This window comes from Coffea eugenioides, chromosome 11 (genome assembly GCF_003713205.1).
Source record: "Coffea eugenioides isolate CCC68of chromosome 11, Ceug_1.0, whole genome shotgun sequence".
In the NCBI taxonomy this organism is placed as follows: domain Eukaryota; kingdom Viridiplantae; phylum Streptophyta; class Magnoliopsida; order Gentianales; family Rubiaceae; genus Coffea; species Coffea eugenioides.
This window is the reverse complement of record NC_040045.1, coordinates 379,475-396,201: the sequence shown is the minus strand read 5'-3', so window position 1 is coordinate 396,201 and position 16,727 is coordinate 379,475. Positions and strand designations below refer to the sequence as shown.

Below are 16,727 nucleotides of genomic sequence, written 5' to 3'. Positions count from 1 at the left end.
AAGCCCAAAGAAAAAAGAAAAGAAGAAACAAAACAACGTACTTGCTAGCCTCTTCACGAGTCTCTTCTCCTCTTCCATTCTTGACCACCCCTTAGTAGCTTTGACTTTGTACAAGAATAATAGAGGGAGAGAAGAGAATAAGAGCAGAGGAAGAGGCGAAACAGGTGTGATTTTGTATTTTAGTGTGGGCTTTGTATTGTGTTGTTTGAGGGAATAATAGTAAGAGTGGCAATTAAGAAGAACAAATTATTATGCTAATAACCCCAAAAAGAATAAAATAAAAACAAAACGTATGGTAAGAGAAAGCGACGGCATGGACTCGAAAAATGACAGATCCTGGTCTTAATACATTTTGCATTACTATGTTGTTGCCTTTGTATGACACTAAGTGCAACGTTATGGCAATTTTGGTACTAGCATCACTTTTGTGGTCAACAGTAGGGTGATTTGTCACTTTTACCTTTTAAAAATTGGACATTGCATATGATCTGGTGAGTTCCAGTCAAAATTTGGTCGGAAAAGTGAAAATGGACTAAAGGTGATCATTTTTTGTTTATTAGAGACTAAAACTGATCATTTTTGTTCTGAGGGACTAAATTTTCACATCTATAATATGTGAGGGACGATCGGTGCAGTTCTCCTCTCCAATTATTATATTCTTATGTGTGATAATTAAAGTTAACTATATTTTATATACATATTGGTTTAGAAGAAAATTATTATTAATAAAAAAGCAAAAGATTATAAACAGTTAATGAGAAAACAAAAGGTTAAATTGATGATTAAATTCACTATATTATATCATATTGTCTAAGAAAACTTCAAAAATTATCGATAATTATTAAAAATATAGCAAAAAAGGTTACAACTACTGAAATTGATAAAAACTTATTGTATCCAAATCATAACGTCTTAGTATGTATTTTACTCAGGTTTTGTTGCATACACTGATTTGATAGAACATAGAAAACTTCCTCTTCTCACTATCACAATCCAAGCAAAATATGCAACATGATAATCTTCCATCTTCAGAGTTCAATAAATTTTTAATTGCTTTGTATATAATAAACATTTTCTACAACTAACAATGCTTAATTTTGCTTATTATATAGTTTCTTAGTCAATATTACACCAATAACTTTAGTTTAAATATGATAATCATCTATCTTCAGAGTTTTTATAAGTATAGAATGCACAATAAACTTTTAATTGTTTTGTACACAATAAACTTTTTGTACAATTACCAATTGTTTAATTTTGTTCATTATATAATTTCTTAGTTTATATTGTGCTAATAATCAAAGTTTTGCACAAAATTTAATATATTAAAGGTTTTATATTTTGGAAAAATATATTCATGTCCTCAGAAATGGTTTGATTATGATGGGTCAAATGTTCGACTAAATCACGATTCGACTTCAGCTGCTGTTTTAATTTTTGCTGTAGAAACTCAATGAAGCATAGTGCAGGATTCTTGGGGAAATTTAGTATTGGGACTTGAAGATAAAGCTCTTCACGCTTTGCCTTCAAAACCTGAACCTTTTTGAGCATTTCAGATAGCCAAAGACCAATTTTATTCATAGGTTCTCCAATGATTTCATCAGCTGCAAAAGAATTATAGAGAGATGTTAATCCAAAAGCTAATTCTTCCATACATTTCAAGGTGAGTCTCTCATTCTCTGTGATTTCTTTAAACTGAGTGAAGACAATTTCTATCACCATTGTGAGTTCCGATTTGGCACTTCATAAGGAACGTGAAACTTGCATGACCTTTGAGCAAGTTCGATAAAAATTATATTCCTTGATTTTTATTTCTCTGTCCCAATCTACTCTTGGAACATTGGAGCCAGACTCCTGCTTTACTGCCCAACTATTCCACAAAAAATTAGGACGTTAGGAAGGAATCCATTGGTCCAGCATGGAACCCGAGAATACGTACTTTAGTCATTCTGGCTTTAGAAGACTTGATCGATTACTTCCCTCTGTATACTGTTTACTAGTCGGACCCAGCTGACTTGCTTTCCTCCGCTCTTACTCCTGCACTCGGTGTAGTATATTCTACTACTGAAAACGAAAATTGGAACCCGGCTGGCTTACTTTCCTGGCTCTTTCTCCTGCACTCAATGCAGTATGTTCTACTGTTAAAAACGAAAATTGGAAGAAATAAAACACGCAGACACACAGTAACCACCCATCAGAAGCTTCCAAGCAGCAGCTCCTCCGTTGGCATTCATCCCACCTTACTCTGACCATCTTCTTCTTGCCCTCACCCAAAATCCCCCCAAGCCCAGCCCAAACCGAACCTCCTCTTTTCTTTCAGACTCCCACACCACGCTTTTTCTCTCTGCAATCTTCAGTATACAAATTGCTGCATACGACAGAGATATGCCCCAACAGCAATTTTGATGCTCTTTGTTTGTTGTCTGCCATGTCCAATTCCCTTCCATCTTTTGATGACAATTTCCAACCGCATTTTTGTATTTCCTAAGCACTTCTCCGAACTGGCATTTCCGCAGCCCCTCGTGCACCTTTTTAGCAAAGTCAAGAGACATAATTACAGTACCGAGACATTAGGACCTTGATTTCACCCGCCCAAGTATGAATTCCACAAAAGATATACTCCCAATTCACAGTGATAACAAATCCCAAATCCCGTTTTCGCACCTCAAGCACCTTTTCCTAGACGTATTATTCAACCCCAAGTACACCATAGGTGCAGATCAATTCTTGAAGAGTTCGAATAATTCAGTGTATCTTTCAGCTTCCATTACAGATAGCTCCACCATCACATTGCACTACGAAGACTACGAGGGCCATCACGCAGTCTTTAGTGAGGAAGGTATAAAAACGCTTAGGTGTATGGCAGCAACGTTGAGCTCCAGAAATGAATTGGCTGATTGTGTTCAGATGTATACCGAGCATCGAAAGGATGTAGTCAACCTGGTATATGTGAGGCTTCGTGAGAAATTGAAGGTAGAGACCGTCTGTGTTTTTATGTGCTCGGATGAGTTGAGTGAGAAAACCCAACAGTGGATACAAGTAGCCAAGATTTGCGTAGGCACCATTTTTGGAATAGAGAAGTGTTTCTATGAGCAAATTTTTGGAGATCTGGGATCATTCGAGGATTCTGCTGCTAACGGTTTTGTGTACATAATAGAAGGGACTGCTGCTGAGTTGCTTGAGTTTCCAGACTCTCTATTAGCCAGGGGCCGATTGCCCCAGAGACCAGACATTTTGTTGCCCTTATATCATGAACTAACCAATCTAATTCCACATCTGATGGCATATTTGGACCAAGATGTATGCCTAGCGAAAACCATCTGCAATTTTGCCACTAACATTATGCTCCGACTGAAACAGCAAATGGCAAACCTCCTTTCTGTTACAGAGAAACACGTTCTTCGTGAGCTTTCGACAAGGCCATTACCTGGAGGAGGAATTCACCCCTTAACTAAGTACATAATTCATCACATTGACCTGATTTATGTTCACAGGGAATCCTTAACTGAGTTGGTGGCTAGACCCCAAGGTTCCAATGACGACCAAGATCCTCCAGAAATACCGGGTTCACGTGAAATGGATGAAGGGCTAATTTTCCTAAAGAGGCATCTTACTCGAGTTATCGAGTTTTTCCTGCAGAACTTGAAATTCAAGTCCAACTTCTATGGACAAGAATCTCTGCATTGTCTGTTCATGATGAACAATGTTAACTCTGTTTCTGAGAAGATTAAAAGTTCCAAGGAGTTGGAAGAACTTATTGGCACTCACCTGCAGATGAAATTAAGAGAAAAAGTGGAGCTGGCAAAGACTGATTATTTCCGTAGAAGTTGGGGCGAAGTCTGCACTTTTTTAAAGGGTGAAGGATTAAAATCACATTTGAATTGTGATTTCTTTCCTGGAAGGTCTACAAGAGCTGTGAAAAAAAAGTTCAAGACCTTCAATCATATGTTTGAAGATATTCTTCAGGCTCAAGAAGGATGGATAGTACCAGATCAGCAGCTGCGGATGAAACTTCTTGAATGCATATTGGCTAAGCTGATTCCGGCCTATAATCACTTTCTTGAGCGGCTAAGCCGAGTACACAAAGTGAAGCGTGTGAGTGAGTACATAAAATATTCTGTCAAGGACTTGGAGACCAAGGTGCTGGATATGTTTCAGAATAAGTATTGAAGATTTGGTTATTAATACTTCAACTCTATTAGATGTCAGTTTGAACAAGTTTATGTATTAGCTATCGCAATGTACTTCTCACCAAACAAAAATCCTTCAATCGTATGTGTACTGTTTATGAATGAGAATCCACTATACGTCTTTACTAGACCGTAAAGTGAGGATGAATTCTTGTTCTCTGGGAGGAGGGAGGGGCAGGAAGTAAGGGAAGGGAGAGGGAGGAGAGAGGAGGAAGAAGAGGGTGGTGACGGTGGAGCAGTGAGGAGTGGACAAGGAGGGTGGTGGTGGTGGTGGTAGGTGAGAGAAGAAAGAATTGGTATTTTTATTTATTTATTTATTTATTTTTGTTATGTGTATTTGAGATTGTGTATATATGGAGGTGTTTTTAGAATATGTTAATTTTTTTAAAAAACTCTTGATCCAAGCAAAGTCCTAGTTTTTTTGTGGTTCTTCAACACCTTCACTTCCTCTTGAGCGTATATGATCAGAGTATCTAAACCAACCTATGAATCCCAGAAGTTATGAGTATCAAAATATTTGTTGAATGTTTTGTGGTTATATGTTTGGATAGTTGATTTTTACCAAATAATATTTGGTTTGCATCATAAATATATTTTTCAAACCATCTTTTTATATTTTCAATCACTTTTTTTTTAATTTCATTTCATATACATCACATCAAAAAAAGTACTACAATATTTATTTCAAAAATATTTCAAATAATATTCTATCCAAACAGAAAATTTCTCCTTATTTTTCTCCTTATTTTCTTCTTTTCTTCCTCGAACTCTTTTGCTGTCGTCCACTCTCTCTGCATTACAATTTACAGTGAACACTTGCACATTAATAGAGTGGGGTTCAAGCTTTTATGAGATTAATTGACCGTAGCACCCTCAAGCTCCATAATACTAGGGTTGTCAACGGGCCGGGTCCGGGCCGAAATTATTACTATACCGGATCCGGATCCGACCCGTTTATCAGACGGGTCTTTTATTCTATGTTCCGGATCCGGATCCGGCGTGTCCCGGATCCGGGTCGGGTCTACCCGAACAAATTTAACAAAATTTATAATTTCTAATAAAAATGAGAAAAAAATATATTTGTAAACTAATTTCTTACTAATGCAAAGAAAAAACCAAATAAGAAAAGAAATCAAATTGACTTTATTCAAATACATCACCCTAATCAAATTATATTGATAAATATATATTTTTTAAATTATTAATTCATTTATATCCGGATCCGAGTCTAATACGGGTCGGAATACTATATTCCGTATCCGACCCGTTTTTTGTTTGACAAAACGGATCCGGATCCGGATCCGGGAAACGGAATTAAATCCCTACCCATACCCGCAATAATTTCACGGATCCGGTCCAGATCCGGGTCTAGACCCGACCCGTTGACAGGCCTACATAATACTTCATACCTTTTCAAACAAATAGTTGCGCGTTGATAGGGGTATCGGTTGACCTTTCATGAGATTGACTGACCATAGGACCCTCAAGTTGATAGGGGTATCGGTTTACATTTATCACGATGGCAGCGACATTATAGATAATTACAAAGGCTCTTAACCCTCTGTTTCGAAGGTCTATTCCGCAGTGAAATGTGAAAGTGAAGTGTGAACTTGGGACTTGAAAGTTGGAATACCAGACGCGGTGAGGTTTGATTTGACAACCCGCGTTGCGCTTGATTGAGTTACATGTTAAGAGGAAACATTTTTAAATTAAAAAAAAAAAAAACTGGGAGCCAGTTTAACTGTTCTGGAACGATTTTATGCATTTGAACAGAATATAAGAAGTTGTTTGGATTGCATTTTTTAAAGAGATTTTGAGAAAAAATTACTTTAATATTTCTAGAATATGACGTATGTTGATATAAAAAGTTGATTGAAAAGTATGCAAATGGAATATTCCTGAAAATAAGAAATTTTTTCCAAAAAAAAAAAGCAATCTAAATAGGGTCTAAGTCTTCTATTCAGTTATTTTAAACCAATTTGAACACCGAATAACAAAGAATAATTTTTGTGAACCCCAATCATCATGACATTAAAAAACGATATACTCCATATGATATGGGCTTTACACTTTTTTTTTTTTTTTTTTTGGGGCAACCATCCTTAACCATCAGGAATGGTTGCTACCTGCAATTGTGTCTACATAAGGCAACAAAATGGAAAAAAATAATTGCATCTCTAAAATAATTTTCAATCAGTTTTTCATTTTTGTAATCAATTTTTTATTTCACATATACCATATCAAAAGAAGTTCTACATTGTGATTATAAAAATTTTTCCAAATAATTTTCTATCCAAACACACTCGGACATGAAAGACAAAGGGGCTCGTTTAAATTCCCTTTTCATTTTTTTTGAAGCACTTTCCCGACCACTTGCTTCTTCTGTTTGAATGAAATCTCCACCTAGATACAGACAAGAATTTAGCAACAAAAGTTATCTTAATTGTCAAATTAGCAAATATCTTTCAATGAAATCTGAAATAAGCTCAGTTACACAACTTTCTAGTATCTAATAAGTGAATATTATGTCTCATTTAGATCATGTATACCCCTGTGGCTTTCCCAGTTTTCAAATGCGATGAAAGTGATTAAATTGTTTGCATTTCTTTCTAGTGAATTTCATAGCTTATTTAATTTTTCTAAAAATTTTCCTCAGCACAAAAAAAAAAATTTATGGACTGATTGAAAGTTGGAGAAAGTCAATCTTGAAAATTAAACATAACAAATATATACGTATAATTGGTTGCAGCATTAATTCAAGTATTATCTTTCTCATTCCAGAAGCCTTGTTTACTATAAAAAGCAGATCATCGTCATGTAGGGCTTGATTCCATGGAAATGAGAATTATTGCATACGAAATTTTGGACGAAGCAGTAGCATGTACAGGGAAAATTTTTGTGTTTGGATTGCATTTTTCTAGATTTTTTGTAGAAAAAATACTGTAGTGATTTGATATATGTAAGGTAAAAAAGTGATTGGGAAATGTGTTCACGGAAAACATCGCAATTTTTCTTTAAAAAATGGCTGTCCAAACAACTCTCATTGTCTATATTTTTTTTCTTATGCAAGGAGAGGGACTAAAGATTTTGTGTAAAGGTAGTGTGTGAGGACCAGTTTAGAATTTTTACCATTATACTTTGCTATGTTAGTTTAATACTAAACTATGAGAGAATCCAATATTTAGAATATAATCAAGTACATGAAGATTAGTTTTCCATATTTTAGACATAACATTGTAAAGGAATGATATTTCTTTCTTTCTTTTTTTTTGGTAAGATCTAGAGAACCACCTAAAAGTTTCTCTTTGTTCTACTATACTCTCTATATTAAAAAGGATTAATTTTTCGTACACTATCATCATTAGATGAATGACAATTATGTAAAATTTAAATTTGAAATTCAATTTTTGCATGCATGTCATGAATCCAACGATGATAGTGTATACACTGTCAGTGTAGGAAAGATTTTCTCTATTAAAAAAGCGTAAAACTTAACCCCTTTCATTTCTTTCTACTTTATTTGGGATATACTTCACTTTATGAGTTTATAATTTTTAGCGTTTAATGAAACTAATTCGTGCCACCAAACTTGTAAAGCCTCCTGAACTTGACATTAAAAAAAAAAAAAATGAGGAGCACTTGCCATCAAAGGTTATGGTTAACATTGACAAATCTTCGGCAGTAGCGATAGAACCCCTGATATTTGTAATATTTTAGCACAAGATTTTACGGGAATTTCATTCCCAAGAATTGAAAATTGCTAACCTTTATTCTTTCTAAGTATGCCTACTTTTTCTTACCAAAAATTTAAAATGTAATTGTTGTCATTTGTTTCGACGAATGTTCAATTGAAGACTTGTATTTGTCTCTAGAAGCAGCAGTTGATTTTGTTGCTTTTCAAACTAATCTGATTTGTCATTTTATGAGTTTTAAACTTTCTCTAAAAATATTATGAATAACTTAAATTATTGATGAGGTAACGTTGAATTCCCAATAAATTCTTGAATCCTTTGTCATCACGAGCATGTCTCGTGTCCTTGTAACACGTTATTCCTCAAGGATGACTACATATGTAGAGTAACAACTCAAAAGCTCAATCGAGGTTGGGCAGTATTCTATCCTATTTTTAGATTGACAACAAATAGGTTGGCATTTTTATATGTTGAATTTCAATGCAGTTTCTTGAATTATCCGTCTCATAAAAAAAGCTCCATTGCAGTAATCCAAGATTTCATTTTTCCCTAAACCTTAAACATTATCAACAGATACATCTCCATGAACTTCGTAATCAATAAGATCATTAGCTTGCGAGGTTGAAAATTCATTCTCTCAAGTTTCCAAACCTTCTAGTACTAATTGTCTACTTTGTGTAGGGAAAAAATAGTAGTTTGAAGAGGCCATTTAAGCTGAAAATTTAGCTTGTCTGCTCTACCAATGGTTTATTAATGTGGGTGATTATATTTAAGGAGGGGTTAAATCCACACCACTCCATCATGAATTCATACCTTGTACAACTTTTATCATTAAGAGCATAAGTTATCAATGCACATGGTACAAGTCATTATTAATGCATTAGCAATGTAGATTTAGACAGTAGGGTATGATTTAATCCACAACGGATTCTCTATCCCACTTCCCATCTCATTCCCTAAGTCATTCTCTCTCAGGTTGACAAGCGCAATAGATCTTCTGTCTCACTACTTGTGTCATTCTCTATCTCACATTTTATTATATTGCTATTTCTCTTTCATAAACATCATATTTTAGTTCTGTTTTTGTTCCTTTCATATTTCTCCTTCTTTTTTTGTTCCCTTAGGATCCAAGAACTATAAATTGAGAAATAGCAATATATGATGTTTCTGAAGGGAACAAAAAAAGAACTAAAATATTATGTTTATGAACGAGAAATAGTAATATAATAAAAATGTTTAAAGAGTAAACACCAGAATGCTAAACCTCTAAAAGAAAAAACAACACGGCCAACATAGTAGCGCACCAGTCACCTTATTTCCTCATTAAATGCGCTGCCGAAATCAAAACATAATTGAATGAATTTGTTTTGACCCAATCCCAAGAGTAGCCAAAAGTAACCCAAAACAATAAAACAAAATTAGGAGATTAATAAGAATTCTACCATTGTACCCCGCTCCTTCAGCTACCAACTATATTGTAATTTAAAAAAAAAAACAATTCAATTCCTCTCATGTAACACGCAAAACCCACTAGTCTTTTCCATTTAATATCTTTGCCTTGTACCCCATTTGAAGTTTCCTAAGAAATTATAGACAAATTTAATTTACCCAAAAACCAATCAACGAAAAAAGTTAGTTTCTTTCAAAAAATAAATATGAAGGGTTGATGCAAAAAGGGTAGCTAATAAAATGGCCCAATAAAGTACTCATGCAATTCTTCTGGTTAGTTTGTAATGTAGAAGGCTAATTCCATTTCTACTAAAAGTCTCAAACTTTATTACCATGATTAGTCTAACATGTTGCAATGGAGGTGCAAATAAAGATAAACTCTTTTTCCTCCTAAAGATGCCTGGCATTAGTTGTACTATTCAAGCATTACTTTGAAATTGCATATATGTCAAAATATTCTAAGATCTGCACCATGTATTAGCTAACAAAATACTTCAATCTTGAAACTTATGTATGGTCGTACAATTCTCTCCCTATTTCATGTGAAAATACAAAGTATCATAAGGTGAAAACTTGTACATATTTAAATTAATTTAATCAGCTGGACATGATAAGTACTACAACCAAATTAGTTGAACATGCTATTTGATAAGGCACGGTGTGTAGTATACTTGTTTGTATAAATTGCTTGTTAATCATGATATTTGACCTTTAATTTGAATAAAAAAATACTCATTTATGTTCTTATATTGCTTTAATATGTGGAGAGTTTAATTGGAGAGCAAATGGACTAAATTTGGCAAGAAGAATCGCGCAAAGAACAACGGCGCAAGGCAAGCAAAAAGCAAATGAGGGCTGCCCAGATACAAAGGATCCGCGGGCAGATCCTAGTGGATTTGTGGGTGGATCCCATGTCCAGCGCCGAATATTGAAAGAGATATTGGGCCGGACTTCTTCAGATTCTAGTGTTTCGTGAGCATTGAAATAAGCCTGGACCGGACATAGGGCTGATCTTTGAGCCGAACTTCATTAGGAAACATCCTCAAACTTGACTTTTGATAACGTTTCAAAATCTAATCCTTTAGGAGTATTTTAGGGCGTTTTAAGAGTTAGAAAACACTAGACTAACCTTTAGTTTATCCTATTATGTATTTGTCTTGAGAAATCAAGAAGAATGCATAGAAGATGACGAGGTTTAATCATTCTTTCCAAATTTGTAAATCAAAATAATCCGTTTTCTATAAGTATATAAATCATTTATCATTGCATAAGAGATATTAGATGTCGATCCCACAGGAAAGATTGTCAATTATTGGTGTGAATTGAACTCTTTTATTATTTAGATTACAATAATTAAAGCAAGTAAATCTACACTACTATCATACAACAAAAGTAATAAAAATGACAAGAAAGATATTCCCAAGGTTATGAGATTCTTAACTACTCTTGCAAGTGAAAATTACCGGTTAATTGAATTTATTTTCTTAGCTAAATTATGGCTAATTTACTAATGTACGGGATACTCGCTTTCGGCAGTGCACCAACCATACCTATAATTATCCCTTACCTACATTTCATGATGAAGAAACTAGCTATATGTTCATTAAATTCTATGGTTAAAATCACAAAGATGTTTCCCTACTTCCATGAGAATACTCCATAGGTTTGACACTCACATAAACTAGTGTTAAATCACAATTTTCATTGATCATACAACACCTTTAGGTAATCATAATTAGTGATCAATTAATCATAATTGAAATAGCAAAAGTGCCAAATAACATGCTCAAGAAATAACTCACTTATACCATGAAACCTCACATAACAATCGTAGGCAGTTCGTCCATCCTCTAGGTATAGAAACTAGCAAAGCATGAAGAAAATGAAAACAAATACCAAACTTGTATTAACACTAAGTATGAGATTCAAATACAAGAAGTAACGAGTTGAAAAGATTAAACCCCTTATCACTTGTAAGCATCAATCTTTTCATCTTCAATTCTCAATCTTCATCCATGTCTAGCTAGTACAAAGACTGGATAAAAACTATACTAATCCTACCTTAAGCTACTGAACTAAGAAATTCTAGTGAAAGACTACATTTTGTGTAGTTTCTCTAGCCTCCAAAGTTGTAAGAAATGTTCACAAGAGGCCCTATTTATAGAAAATCAAATCTCCTAAACAACTTGATAAAGTTGTTGCAAATTGCTTCTTGGAATTGCCAAAAGTTGATTCTCAAAGTCTTTAAGATGCTTCTTGCACTTTCCAACTGAAATCCGTTCAGAAAATTGATCAAAAAGTAGTAGAAAAGAACTACAAATTGAAGTGCAACTGCTTTCAACTGTAAAGCAGCAGAAATATGAATATGCTAGGTCAAAACGCTGGTGACGGGTCACAATTGGGTAGCATTTTGTCCCCCCCCCCCCCACCCCCCTTGAGGTTTGCACATTTCTGATGATTTTGGAAACTACTATGTTTTTGTACCAAATTGAACTGCAATTTTCTCAATAATGGAAGATGAAGTAACTCTTAAATAAAGTATAAAAGTTGTAACCCTTTGAGTTAACTTTCTAATACTTTAAGAATTATCTCATTTGGAGTCCTGTAGATTAAGAAATAACTAATATACCCTCATATGGTCAAACCCCTATTTTAGATGTTGGCAGCAATATTTTAGATTTTTCACCATGAAAACTTATGAAATTGATTTCTGTAGCTCTATGTTTTAGTTTCAAAATAGTTCAAGAATCATCTCAATCTAGTACTTGTAGCTTGAGTTATAGCCAAAATACTAGAAGGCATTGGAGCTGTCAAACTTTTTTTCTTTTGAACTTGATTGCATTTCACACTTTGATCATTTTATACTTCATGTTCACTTTAAATTACTTCAATTCATCAAAAATCATCCAAATATCTTCTTACTTAACTCCATTTGATGATTGAGTTGTTAAATCTAACAAAAACATGAAGTTTTAACCATTTAATCATCCAACTGGGCTTTTCTGGTAACTTTTTTGTTGGTGAAGTTGAATCTGTTCTAGCATTGACAAATTAGACAGACAATCTTTTGAGTAGATAAAGAGAGAAATGGTATGGCCCTGCAACTTCTGTTTTACTTTTGATTTTTTTTTTCAGTTATGTTATTTTATCTAGGCTGACTAGTAACTGTTGAAGATTGAAATTCATGTCGTCAACCCTCATATTATCCAGCCCTGAACCATTTTATTCTAATTACTTATTTCCTGCTCTGATTGGTTAATGACTTTTGTTTGAATGATAATATATAGTTGGTAATTTCGTGGTTGTAGGAACATCCACATAGTTCTAGGCAATTTAGAAGGAGCAAACCACTGAATCAACAATTTTTCAAGAATTGGAATCTGTGTTTAATGTTTATCAGTTATATATGTAAGAAACTTTAAGTGTATCAGCTGGATGTATGAGTTAGTACAAGCGGAGGACTTGAAGTACAGGTATGTTACTACTTAGTACATCTTTGTTTCCATGACTTATAAATATCCATGTTGCATGGCTTTGCTAACAACCATTGAGTTGATTAGATTCAGTGGGTTTTAATTCTTTGTGTTGTAGATACAAAATCTGTATCAAGAAGATTCATGTATTTGAAGCCATGAAATGCTAGTCCAGAGCTTTCTATTCTTTCTGAAAGCATCAAAAGATTGATTGTTGGTTGAAATGCAATCAGTTTTTTAAAGCATCAACTGCCATTAAATCTTAAGCATATGAATGTGGCAAGTTTCTAGACTTTCATGGTTACTTAATTTGAAAAATATCATGAACTCAAAAGCTGTCATGGAATGAGTGTAGCTGTTTGTTAGAACTTAAAAGAGAATCCTTTTTATCTAAATTTTCGTGATTGATAAGAAACTTGGTGATTTGTTGTCCTCATAGGATCCGAATACAGGGGCAATTCCAAACTCCAAGCCATCTCCTTTGACTCCATAACCAAGAGATATTAAAATAGTTGGTCTACATTATTCAAGGAGTCTTCAGTGTCTATTGCTCACTTTTTTTGCCTCTTATCCAAGTTAACAATTATTTTGTACTTGACATTTTCATATTTGATATATTGGGCTTTGAAGTTTTTATTGTTTGAATGTGAGAACTCTAGGTGACTGAGAAGGGTTTAACTGAAGAGGTTGCAGATGCAATTGGCACATTTGTGAAAGAACGTGGATCCCCCATGGAAATTTTTATGTAAATTGAAGGGGGAAGGCAGTAAGTTCTTGGAGAATAGTGAATCCTGCCTTGCATTGAACGAATTAGAAATCTTATTCAAAGCTTTAGGAAAAGTTAAGTGTGACGGCAAAGTAGTTTTTTGACCTGGGGGAGGGTTGGGTGGTACGGAAGGAGAGAGTGTAAGTGAGAGCTCTCGGATTCGAGTCCTCCTACTTATACTAAAAAAAAAAAAAAATTGTTTTTGATTTGAGTCTTGGGCCTTGATTACCATACTGGAGTCATATTTGAAGCTGTTTTTAAAGGGTCTACACAGGTAAGTTCTAATTACTATTAGTTCCAATTACATTGGCCAATTACTACTACTTCCAATTTTAGGATTGTTGTTTACTTAAATATTTAATGTATTTTGTAGGATTGAAGATTTGTGAGGAAACTACTTGATGTTATTACTTTTAGCTCTTGCTTGCACGTGAATTAATCTAATTCACATTTTCTTCTTAATATTGAAGTGTGCCCTTCCGTATAAAAATCCTGTCAAAAGCGTTGATGGTCACACACCTCCTATAGCTGGCAAAAGGTTGTAGTGTTGGCATATTCTTATGGGCAAATTACATTTTACCCCCTATGATTTAGCATTTTTTTACATAATCCCTTTATAGTTTCAAAAACTATACATAACCCTTTCATGGTTTGAATTAAAGTGTCAAAGTGACGGAAATAGTCATTCGTAATGGAACTTAATTACCCTTATAAATACAGGACACACTAATCCCATATGATTTTTATATTTTACCATATACGTCTCTTATGGCTTAATACTTTACCATATAACCTCCTTATAGTTTTCAAAATATACACATAACCCCCCTTGGTTAATAAATAATTTTCAGCTTTACATAAGAGTATTTTTGACATTTTAGGAGACTCCGTTACGAATGATCATTCCTGTCACTTTGACACTTTAATCCAAATCATGAGAGGGTTATAGATAATTTTTGAAACCATAGGGAGGTTATGCAAAAAAATGCTAAATCACAGGGGGTAAAGTGGAATTTGCCCTATTCTTATTGATCATTCAAGCGCCTGTCATGTTCTTTATTGTTGGCATACTCCTCTTTTCTGGTTGTTTGTGGTGTTGGATTTTGTTGTATATGATGTACTATTTGTTTGCCTTCCTGCTCCACAGCGGCAACACTCCAACTCTCTCTAGAGTGATTGACTTCTAAGTGACATGAACCAATTTGACAAGGCAGGTTTCAGTTCTCCCAATCTTCTTTTCTGTGTTCATTTTTCTGTTAATTTGCTCGTAAGTTTGTTAGAAGGAAGAGGTTACAAGTGTAAAACAGATTTAATTTTAGCCACCTAGAGTTAGATTCCTTTTCGGTTTGTTTGGTGGGGTATATCTGATTGCAGTTTAGAAGGGATTCCACTGTCAACGTCAAGCAGGTTGGTTCGATTGCTGCTGGGGGACGCTATGACAACCTTATAGGCATGTTTGGGAGAAAGCAGGGCATCAGTCTAGGAATAGAGCCAGTGCTTGTCATAATGGAACAGCTTAAGAAAGACAGAAGCCAGGTGACGAGAATTTCATAGAGTAGTCTGTTCTTTAATTACTTGAATGCATCACTCCACTTTGCTGAATTGAAGTGCTTTCTGAGTCCACCTTTTGTTAATGAAGACTAGTCGATATTCCTCGAAGTAGACTTGTCGAGGATGTCTGCATCCGGTTAAATGGAGTATCCAACTCGAAAGGAAGGAAGCCAATGCTGATGTTGGGGTCTCTAATCTTTCTGGTCTTCCTCCTCTCCATTCTTTCGTTGGGGTTGTTCTTCTTGTTTTGGCTGAAACTGGCATGTGAGCTTTCATGTTCAGAGATGTCTAAAGAGAGATTTGAAAGCCTTGCTGCAAATTGCATATGCTTTTGTTCATCATGGTAAATATCGGGACGATTTCAACAACCTCCCGAGGTACATCGCAGGTGCAGACAGTTCCCCCATTTCTCCTCTCCCCCAAAGTTTGAAAAATTGCAGAAACATAGGGTCTGTTTGGTTGGAAGTAAAATGTTTTCCTTGGGAAAATATTTTCCGTGGAAGTAATTTTCCATGAAAATCATTTCCCTTTCATCATTTTCAGGTGTTTGGTTAGCTTATTGAAAATATTTTCTTACTTCATTTTTCTGGTGTTTGTTTAACTTCTGAAATATTTTCACTTTTATCTCTATCTTTACTTTCTACACATTATAACTACATACTTCTTCCCATGCAAAACAAGAAAATTTATCTCATTGTTTAACTTTAAAAAATCTTGGAGAAATGTATATATGAATAAAAAATATCTCCTTAAGTAATAAACAAATTGCTGGCCATTTAGTGTCAAATATCAATCACATGCAATGCTTATTGTAACATATATCTTGCACTCTCACTGCTGAAAGTTTCTCTAAAAAAGAATGTCCCTATTATACATAATTAATTACTAGCATAGAATGAGTAGGATGAGATTTTTTTTTATTTTGAATATACTAGGGGGAGGGTTGGGTTGGGCGGTACGAGGGAGGGAGTGTAAGGAAGAGGTCTTGGGTTCGAATCCTCCTGTTTGCACTAAAAAAAAAAAAGAACATACTACAAGATGTTTTCAGTAAGTTTGAAACATACTACAGGCGGGATGCATGCATTTCGGAAAACAACTTCAGTAAGTTTGGAAGGGAAGTTGTTTTTCATAAGATGAGTGAAAATATTTTACATAGAAAAATGTTTTCAGTAACTTTTGTGCAACCAAACACGGGAAATTAGGAAAATATTTTCCTGGAAAACATTTTCACCCGAAACAAACGGACCCATAGTGTGTGCAAGCAAGCACATTTAGAGTTTCATGCTGTTGGTTATTCAGCCATCCCTACTTCTCTTCTTCTGGAAATTCTTCTGTTAGAAAACAAAAGATAACTGTTAGTACCTCACCTGTCATGATCCCAACTACATGAACACCTAATTGCGTGAGGTAATCTTTTGACACCTGATATTGGATGTTGGCACTCAACCACTTAATGTTACCAGGAATAACTGTTTCATTGAACACATAGCAATATCATTTTTTAAGAAGCACAACTCAGCATACGTTCGGCTTCCTGTTTGAGATTCTTTATTAACACAATATTTTGATCAAGTGAGCATTAGGAAAATGAATTTCAAAAATCCGT

The 16,727-nt window shown here is 34.5% G+C and overlaps 1 protein-coding gene across 1 annotated transcript; it reads left to right on the top strand.

Moving 5' to 3' along the window:
* Nucleotides 1-2,197: 2,197 nt before the first annotated feature.
* Nucleotides 2,198-4,242, top strand: LOC113754121 (exocyst complex component EXO70B1-like). Its single transcript, XM_027298462.1, has one exon. The coding sequence runs from the start codon at nt 2,599-2,601 to the stop codon at nt 4,168-4,170; it is 1,572 nt and encodes a 523-aa protein (XP_027154263.1). The 5' UTR covers nt 2,198-2,598; the 3' UTR covers nt 4,171-4,242.
* Nucleotides 4,243-16,727: the final 12,485 nt, after the last annotated feature.

Excerpts from the sequence above, each read along its gene's own strand:
- LOC113754121 (XM_027298462.1), top strand. The coding sequence starts at position 2,599 with ATGAATTCCACAAAAGATATACTCCCAATTCACAGTGATAACAAATCC.